Raw genomic sequence first — 10,316 nt, 5'->3', positions numbered from 1 at the left:
TTGCAATGGGGTCATAAGTTTGAATCCCATGTTTCCTCCAACACATTTTATCAAGCTCTTTTAGTGGAATGTCTTTACCTGTTATGGGACCATTGCGGTGGAATTAAATGGAATAGTATTTAACTCGACTTATGACAGGTGACCATTTTTAGATTTATTTCGACTTATTTTGAAGACACGTACCATGTATTTCGATCGAAATAAGATTTAATCACTCAATGTATGCTTTCTCGCAGCACACATTTGAATCATTTTATTCATGGCCCATTATTCCCAATTTCGTGAAATTATCAAACTATTATTTCAAAACATTTCAAAACATCTTCTAATACACGCATCTAATGTTTGATACATTAACATTGATTTGGAAAGGGTTCCAAATAGGAAAGGAATCAAACGCAAGTGTATATTTTACTTGCGAATGGATCTTTATTATAATATTTTCTTCAGCGATAACAAGAAAAAAACTCTGCAGAAATTAATGTCTAGCATTGTTAATTGTTTCCTCAAAGGACATCCGATTTTGAACGAAAAAGGAGGACATGTCCTCCTTTAGGATACCATATGGTCACCCTAATCATTTCACTTCGAAAACGAACTTTTTATAGAAGCCTCTGAGACCCATAGTATTATATACACAGAGAGAAATAAAATTGTGCTTCTGAGAATATCGCACTTTCGTTTTGAAAGTAGTTCGTTTTTAGTAATTTTGAGTAACGAAACTTTTACTTTGAATGCAAAATTTTCTATTTGAAAGTTTTTCAGTCAACAAAACATTGTAGCTTTGAAAGCGAAAATTGTTCAAATGAGAGATAAAATAATTTTGAATCAACTTTTTATTTGATTGATTTGGCAACACTGGCTATAATCAAAAACAATCTGGCAACTATACGAGCCTCGATACGAGCAGTCAACGGCTGGACTGGAAAAATAACTCCGTATCAAGGAAAAAATGAGTGCTGCTCCTATATAATTTCCTTCGACGAAGTAAATTTACAGGTAAACATTATCTAACTCTTTTCGATGCGAAAACTCCAAGGTCTTGTCTTCTATTTATTGATCATCGTATAGATGTTGAAAGAGCATGGGATGGACTCTGGATATTTCATCGAGTACCTAACAGGAATCGAGCGTCCGGCAGCCAATATTATATACGTGAGTTTGTACTATACTCACTAGAAAGCTAGAAATTTGATGATGCTAATATTTAATTTCGTTCGTTAGATGTTTTCCATAAGCCGTTTCGACTTCGACTATACTAAGTTTAAACCGAGATTTAAACAGAGGATAAAACATTTGCGACAAAATCTCGTGGAACACCGAACAATGAAGCCAAAACGAGAAGATGACCACTACCACCTTTAAACGCGACCCTGGCGGCACATAATTTAAAAAAATATGAAGGTCATATAATGTTAATTGCAAAACGATCAGAAGTATAATAAAATGGAAGCAAAATAGGGTAAATGATATATTTTGGACATGTACATATTTTGGACAAGCCTGAGCTTTTTCGATCAATTTTAGATAATGTGTAGGAAAATTTTTATCGAAAGTATTATCATTGCATACTTTTACCTCAACTCTAGCGGCTCCTGATGAGAATTCACAAAACAACTATTATTTATCTTTAAAATTATCTAAAATGTAAAGCTATCTACCAAAGTGCCTGCTGGACACCAGTATGCAGAAGAACATGCATTATAGGACTCTTCGTAACATGCACCTAAAACACGTTTAAATTGGTTCAAACGGCAATCTTGAGGTCCTGCGGCCAAAGTTTGATTGTAATTGAGATGCTAACATATTCCAATCGCTTAACATGAACTTGAGACGGATGAAAAGGGAGTGACCAAAATGAAGTTATATTTTTATTCATCAGACATTTATTGGTCACCCCATGTACAGTACATGGATGAACCATTAATTGCCAGCTTTCAGGCTGATATCGATAAGATTGCGAAACAATGTTAATTTCTGGTTTAATCAATGTCAGTTAAGCAAATAAATGCATTTAAATGAATGTGGATACGTGTAGGTAAGTCATACCATTGAGATTTGTAAGTGGCCATTTTTAAATTAGGAGAAAATGACTCTGTCCAAAATATATACATTTTCCATGTCGAAATTATATATTTGATGTCCAAAAAGAAAATATTTCAGTTCGCAGTATATCACAGTTTACACCTAGTAAACGTAATTTACTCGGAAATTAAGCAATGGAGACACAAGACTAACCATAGATTATGTATTTGGATGAACCTAGTGGTTTTCAATTGTTTTATACTATTCAATCTCGATATATTTTCTAATGAATGTCATTTACCCTAATGAATTTGGAATGTTTTTAATTTTATTTTGGCAAAACTAAATTAAAAATTGCATGAGAAATTAAGAAGAAACACAATTGTTATTTTGAAAGTATCACTAGTTGATTCTAATGTGATATTCACCTTTTATTTTGAAAGGAAAATATTATGTTGAAAACATTCCTCTTGTCAAAGTTCTTGGCGAGGTAACATTTTTTGCATTGGTAGATTTAAGTCGAATACTTTCTATTGAAAATCACTAACTGCTTTTTTAAATTTTACCAACGTTTTTTTTTTATTTTACCAACGATTTTTTGTGTGTACCAATCGACTCAGCTCGACGAGCTGAGCACATGTCTGTCTGCCCGTGTGTATGTATGTGTGTATGTGTGTGTGTATGTGTGTGCACAAAAGCTATAAAAAACATTAGACAACTTTTCGTAGTAATCCTTTACGTATAGTAATCGCAATAATAAATTTAAAAAAAATCCAGGTTTAAAATAAGTATATGTTGCTGAATACCCAAAATTTTATTTCTGGTTTTCAGCAAAATAATGTTGGCGTGTGTATTATATGAGTTTCGGGGTTTTATGCTCCAAAAGTTATGCAACCAGGATGTACTCTACTGTATCATTTTATATTTATATCGCAACATTAAGGAAGTGCGAAGCATGCACATCCCCAAATGAACAAGAACGGAAACGTCAGTCGTCAATCAGTCAAAACATTCGATATTACAGCCATCGTAGCGGAGTATAGCAGAAAAGTGCTTTTGTTTTGACCGACCATGGTTTAAACGACGTAAATATGATGTAATTCCTTAAATTTTACCGGTAACAAGTTCTTATTAACGTGCCCAAAGATGTCACTGACTTTGTTGAGAAATGTGTGCCGGCAACAGCACCACATCCAGAAGCAAACGACTCTGGTTTACTATCGTTTTTGTCATCAACAGGAACAGAAAAGGAACGATGGGTAAGTTGGGGAAAGATCATCTGATGGCTTTGCAGATTTTTATTAAACTGATGGGATGGTGTTAATTGAATTATTAAATGCATTTTTAGAAAAGTACAACAACCGCAGATTGAAAAAGAAAAGCTGGCAGTCAAATACAGCCGAGAGAACGTAAAGCGAAATGTCCAGGGCTACGTGTTTTCCCGATTTTTCGACTACGTTAAGAATTATGACAAAGTCCTGGAGAAAAAGTTTCCTTCAGCGATGCACGTTTATCGTGTGTTTCTGGTTGGCGTGAAAGAATTCTTCAACGACATGAAAAAGCTAGTCAAGATCACCAAGATTGTGTACTTTCATAACAACGACCTGCGTTGTTTAACCCGGAAGGAAATCGAGCTGTACTATCAGATGCCCCGGGACATGAAGAAAGTTGCTCCAGTACTGCTGGTTTCTGCGCTGCCGTTTGCCAACTACGTCGTATTTCCATTAGCGTGAGTATTAGTAGTGATTGATGCATTTGCTTCCCCAAACGATAATTAATCGAAAAGTAGTAAATAACCTATAAAGAAGCGACTAGAAATAACAGGGCTGTCACAAGTCGTCGATTTACCCTTCATCAAAATTGCGGATTTATAATTACGCTCTAGCAAAAATAGCGTTTTTATATTATCTTTAATAATAATAAGGATAAATTCAACGTGTCAATTTTTATGGGGGCATTTGAAAAATAAGGAATCCGTCAAGACCCAAACACCTCTGGGGCCTGTAGCATAATCGAAATTTTACTAATAATATTAGAAGAGTAGCTTGTAACTTGTATTTTTCTGTTGCATAATGAATCTACAAGTATGAATTTACAAGACTAATATTACAAGTAAACCGCACTAATAATATTTGTGGAATTTACAAGTAACTGTTGCATAAAGAAAATACAAGTACAAATTATTAGCGTTGGCTTGTGTTGTTTCTTTTACAAGTATGAATGGTGCTGTAATTTAATTTACAAGTAGCTTTTATTTTATTATTTTAGCCGTGCAAAGTAATTATGTATCGTTTTATTGTTTTTAACGACTTAACAGAGAAAGAAACTATTATTCTAGTTGCTTCAAATTATCATATAATGAAATACTGTGCAATAAGAATAAATTTCTCGTTCCGATATAACACTGAGAATTATGAAACAAAACTACTCAAAAGTGGGTTGTTTTAGCTCAAATCCGTACTTTGGACCAAAAACCCAATTTTGAGTGAAATGAGTTTCCTAACACAGTAGTTTAACTTAATCCATTCAAAAGATATTAACTAAAGCTGAGTTTAGTTTACCCAATGTTGACTTTATTCATCTCATAATTGAGAATATATACTGAAATTTATATTATTGTTTTATTGTAGTATTATTGTATTATAATACTAAACAATTTCATTTAAGACCATGCATATTGCTTTATGTTTAACGACAATCATGGGAAACAAAAGAAAAACTGCCTAAATTCTGAGTAGAATTTATTACGATATTTCATCAGTTAGTAGTTTGAACTAAAAAAAAATAGTCCAAATTTCATAATCGAATTAGAAGCAAAACCTAAACCCGCATATGTCTCACAATACACGTAAATTAAACCCTCTTCAAAACCCACAACAAACAAGTCTAGCGGGATTCGATTTATCATGGAGCATACGTTCGCGTAACTTACAAATCGCCTTAATTAAAACTTAAATCAATCGCAAAGACCACGTAAAAACGACTCCAGTGTGCATTACATTGGCTTCGTTAAAAATGCCAATACCACGAAGCCGGCTTAAACCACGGAATCAATAAATTTACAGAGAGTGTTACGTGCATACCTATCGCAGTCAAAATATATATTCTATCCACAAATTTGCAAACAAACGTAAACAAATCGTTTACCTCCGTATTGACAGTGAACTGTCGGATGAATTTCGACAGGTAAATGAACCTGACGGACTTGTAATTTCAACCTTACTAATAATACAAGTACTAATATTATTAGTTGGCGAAACATTATTATGCGACGCAAATTACAAGTACTTGTAATTTGTTGACTTGTAACTTGTAACTTGTAGCTAATATTGTTAGTCTGATTATGCTACAGGGCCCTGGTATTCGGATATTTTTTTGCCCTTGTCATTGGTTAGGTGATAGAGATTTTTTTATAACCCGAACATTGTTGCGTCCAGTTTTGTACTTTATTGATTTGCACTGTTTCAGGCATCTCATCCAGACCTGGGACGGGACCTAATTCTAATCTAAGACCTCTCAGATTCTTGGTTAGCTTTTTTTTTCAGTTCTATTACATGCGCTAGTTTATTGTTCTTATATTCAGTTTGTCCGTGCCTGATTAATTGTAACAGACTTCCAGCCCTAAAACTATAAGGGAATCTACGGTGGGTAGACATACGGACATACGGCAGACAATTCTGTCCATGAATCTGAAAGATTATTCATTTGCAGACTAGTTTGTAAAAATGGCTCCATTGGTAGCAGAATCGAGCGGTTTTCGCTTAGCCAACCCCGTTCTGATATGGACTCAATGCTTACATACTTACTTGATGCTTTTTAGGCTACAGTACCTTGTCCATGAGTTAACGCCGAATAGAGTTATCCTTCTACACTGAACTCAATCCTGGGCCATCCTGGCGCCCTTCAACTGCAAAAAGCCATGGCCAACCACGAAGAGCCTCTTTGGGGTCTCTAAAATCTTGTAGAATTCAAGGGTGACCCCGCTGTTTGACCCGTTTTACCCCAGCATATTTAAACTGACAGAAAATAGTCTATTTTCGGGTATTAGTTACCCGACATGGTAATTAATTTACAATGTTCTGAAAAACTCAGATGTGAAACACTACGCAATTGCCTTGATTGAACTGAACTTGAGATTCGTGCTCTTAAGTACGCAATGGGGCCCTTCTTAGCCTTGTGGTAGGATGCGAGGCTATGAAGCAAGACCACGCTTAAGGTGGCTGGGTTCGATTCCCGGTGCGGTCTCCAATCCACTTTCATGAAACATTCTTCTTGCCTGCCGTATCCTCACGGAACTGTCAAATCTGTACTTTTGCCTCTAACTCTACCGTGAACATGTACGTCTACGTTTGGAAGATGATAATAGCATTTCCATATCATTGTACACATACGTATTTATTACTCCATGTTAAGCAACAAAAACGTTTGCCTAGTTCTCTTTAATAATCGAATAATCTATTTAATCTATTTTTACAGATACATGTATCCGCGTACTTTTTTGACTCCTCATTTCTGGTCAATACAACAAAAAGTGGATTTCGCTCAACTAGATTTGAAGCAACGGTTACAATATAATCGACGAGTTTTCCGCTGCATGCAGGCGAAGTTAGAAGTTTTAAGGAAAAACAATGATCCATTGTACGAACAATTCAGTAACATCCTTGGGCTTCTCGGCAGTGGTTTACATCCAACTTCAAAAGACATTCTTGACGTTAAGGATCTTTTTTCAAGACCCCCCTTTCATTTGAGATGCCTGTCTTCAGTACATTTGAAATACTTGTGCAAACTCCATGATCTGAACGCGGGACTGATGCGAAGATACCGCTTATCCGAACGCTCGTACATCATACACCACATGGACTTGGCAATAAAACGGGAAGGCGGTGTACACAACATGCCAATAGAGTCATTAAAGCATGCGTGCTTCATGCGAGGCCTCAATGCAATAAACCTGAGCACAGAAAATATGATCGACTGGCTAAACGAATGGGTTAAAGTGTCCTTAATCATCGACCAAGACAACATTAGCCTGTTTCTGCATCTTCCGATCCTGCTCTCATACAACCACCCGAACAATTGGATACTCAACCATTAGCACGGAATAATAGATATGATTCTGTTTATACAGAGGTTCCTTATCGATTAAATATTGTTGTGTTTTATTTTATTTTAAAAAATAACATAATTTGGTTAGAATTATAAAATGATTCATTTTTCGATACTACATATATCAAATTTGTTTTTCTAGTCAAGATGACCAATCCAATTCCAAAAGAAATCTCATTCTTGTATAAATTATGTGATTTGATCAAAGCGGGCGGAACGAAGTGGATGTTCAAAAAGTGTATAAACCGTCTGCGTCTAGTTCGCTGCCGTGATTCGCAGTAAGAGTCGATTTTTGACGATTTTGATTTTCTTTCAGAAATAAGCTTAAAATGAACTCATCTTCAAAGAAAACTGATAAAATAATAGGCTTTGTTCTAGAAATTTAAAAATTTAAACCCACTTATGTCCCATCTTGCTATTTAGGGAGCATCCATAAATTACGTAACGCTTAGAGAGGTAAGGGAGGTTGCCCGAAGTGTGACAATCCATACACAAAATTTGAATGATTCATACAAAAAGTATGACATAGGGGGGAGCGGGGGTCGAAAATGGCCAATTTCTGCGTTACGTAATTAATGAATCTTCCCTTATTCGCATAACAGTCACATTCCAGATTTTGATACACTCTCGCACAAAACATCAATGTAATTTTGGTCATTTCAATAGTTCCATAGCAATGTATACAGATAAAGAATATTCACCCGTATTCTTGTTTACGGACGAATGATACTTTCGAACGAACGCGATTCGTTCGAACCGTTTCTCCATTTGATTTTGCTGGCGTAAACGAGAATGCGCTTCAACTTTCGATCGAAAGCGCGTTCGTACGTAAACAAGAATATGGGTGATTATGCCAAATTTTCAGAAAGAATGCTGGTTTTATCGTTTTAACTGACTCTGGTTTCTTTATTTCAGACCTTTTTCAGAAAGTGTATTCCCTTTTCTCTTTCCACATCTCTATACTCTTCTGAGTGCTGTTGCTCTTCAGCACCACCACAACAGCTCCCCCCTTTTTAAGAATTTAATTTACCTTAAATAAATTTACTTCTAAAAATCGATCTTGATATTTTCGAATATGTTTAAAATACTAATTCATTAAACTAGTTCAATTATCTATTTCTTCTTCTTCTTATTGGCATTACATCCCCACAGTGGGACAGAGCCGCCTCGCTGCTTAGTTTATTTGTTTATTTGTTTATTTATAATTCATCTGACATTCAACAGTCTTAATGAATAACATGAATATTAGCTTAAATTAGGTTCTGTCTTTTTAATCTATTCACAAACTGGGATGTGGAAATTCCGAAATCGAATGCAGCTTCAATCGATGAAAACAAACGAATCATGGTACATATGGGCTGGTTATAACCAAATAGAGTGCGATGAAATCCAGTGTGCAGCAATGTAAGCTGTCTCAGCATTCTTCCAGGTACGCGGAATCCAATCAACGAAAGGAGATGGTAGCAATCGATTTCTCCGTTCAGCAACATTACAATAAACGTAGCCTTCTGAATTTAGCGTTGCCGATCCAAGGAATCAAGACCAAGCAATTGGCATCGTTCGAGATAGGCAGGGAGATTCGCGGGGTCCCGTCACGGAAGATGTCTCAATGCGAGCCTGATGAATCGTTTTTGGATACGCTCGATTCTCAGATGCCATGTTATGTCGTTTGGCGCCCATACAATGGAAGAGTTTTTGAGAATTGGCATTACAAGGGAGCAATACAGTGCCTTTAGACAATGTGGATCAGTGAATTCCTTTGCAATTTTAGTCACAAAGCAAAGTTGACGATTAGCTTTGGAAATGATCAACGCATAATGGAACTGAAAACTGAGCTTTGAATCCAATACAACGCCAAGATCTGTTATGTGGTCCACCCTCTTGAGGCAGCAGTTATCGAATATTATCGGATCCTTAGAGCGATGGAAAGTCATCACTGCACATTTTAAGTGTTCATTAAGCACTTCCACAGTTATTAACTGCGAGGTTTCTAAGCCAGGCTACCATTTTTGCATTTGTATATCATGAGGCTAGCACGATGATACTTTTATGCCCAGGGAAGTCGAGACAATTTCCAATCCGAAAATTGCCTAGACCGGCATTGGGAATCGAACCCAGCCACCCTCAGCATGGTCTTGCTTTGTAGCCGCGCGTCTTACCGCACGGCTAAGGAGGGCCCCAATTATCTACTAATAATATCGAAATTCTTCTTTACGTATCTTCTTCGCGTTTCTTTTCGACTGTCTCACTGACCTCGATTGCTTCATACATAACTTCATTGCTGACTGATTGATTGTCGATTTTAGATTGTTCCCCAAAGATAAATGCTAGATTGCTTTGAGAATATATTGTATATGTAGAGACTCTCTTTGTCCACGCTCTCTTTTGCTAATAGATCGGCTGGTTTTGCATTTTCTGCTACATTTCCACTTTAGAACGCTAGACAAAGTTATTGTCTTAATATATCTGCCAAGAAAACCGAAGTAAACTTTTGTATAGTTTAGTAATATTCGAAAGAGAATGGAACCAAAGAGATAATCTGTTTTGCACATACGACCTATTCTCAAAGCACTCTAGAATGATTCCGCCGGGTACCCGTCGAAATCTGGCTCCTGATCGGAGACGCCACCAGTATCCTCAACATCGTCTTCTCTTCTTCTTTTGTTAGAATTAGACTGTTCTTCTCTACAAACGACAAAACTAGGGCTACTGGTGCAGCAAGAATTCGCCAAAATTTTCAGCTGTCTTATGTGTACATCCTTACAATCATCCTGCCGCCAAGCGAAATCTTGCGTACTACAGTACTACACCTGATGATTGATGAAAAAACGAACAGTGGGTAATGTCTGTGACATAACCGCTAAGTGGACGTAGGACTTGACTTGACCATGCCTTTAATATACATAATATGTCCAAATTTCTCACATCAACTATTTTGGATAAATAATCGGCGTTGCATACCATTCCTTGGCAAAATCTTCTCATCAAACCGTCACAGAAATCAAATCTACCTCGAACAAGAATCATCAAAAACAATTCAGGAAGTATCTGTCCGGTCACGGAATGCCTGACTGCCTGTCAGGACTGCCTGAAATAAGCCACAAGTTGGCCCAGCAGGGGATGTAGGGCCTCCTAATCCGTGCGATAGCGACTGAAGGAGAACATTATTTTTAACTCTTAGAGCC

At 36.6% G+C, this 10,316-nt stretch overlaps 1 protein-coding gene across 1 annotated transcript; it reads left to right on the top strand.

Moving 5' to 3' along the window:
• The first annotated feature begins 3,015 nt into the window (after nucleotides 1-3,015).
• On the top strand, nucleotides 3,016-7,260 carry LOC134215841 (LETM1 domain-containing protein 1). The gene is made up of 3 exons (XM_062694947.1): nucleotides 3,016-3,284; nucleotides 3,374-3,754; nucleotides 6,502-7,260. The coding sequence occupies exons 1-3, from the start codon at nucleotides 3,172-3,174 to the stop codon at nucleotides 7,118-7,120; spliced, it is 1,113 nt and encodes a 370-aa protein (XP_062550931.1). The 5' UTR covers nucleotides 3,016-3,171; the 3' UTR covers nucleotides 7,121-7,260.
• The last annotated feature ends 3,056 nt before the right edge of the window (nucleotides 7,261-10,316 follow it).

This window comes from Armigeres subalbatus, chromosome 2 (genome assembly GCF_024139115.2).
Source record: "Armigeres subalbatus isolate Guangzhou_Male chromosome 2, GZ_Asu_2, whole genome shotgun sequence".
Lineage (NCBI taxonomy): Eukaryota > Metazoa > Arthropoda > Insecta > Diptera > Culicidae > Armigeres > Armigeres subalbatus.
The sequence above is the reverse complement of the archived record's forward strand: the minus strand, read 5'-3'. Positions and strand labels throughout refer to the sequence as shown.

What these genes read in the sequence shown, in the direction of transcription:
- LOC134215841 (XM_062694947.1), top strand. Translation starts at nt 3,172, where the DNA reads ATGTCACTGACTTTGTTGAGAAATGTGTGCCGGCAACAGCACCACATC. An exon ending in GAACAGAAAAGGAACGATGG is followed by an intron (nt 3,285 to 3,373) that starts GTAAGTTGGGGA and finishes ATGCATTTTTAG; the next exon opens with AAAAGTACAACAACCGCAGA. An exon ending in TACGTCGTATTTCCATTAGC is followed by an intron (nt 3,755 to 6,501) that starts GTGAGTATTAGT and finishes CTATTTTTACAG; the next exon opens with ATACATGTATCCGCGTACTT.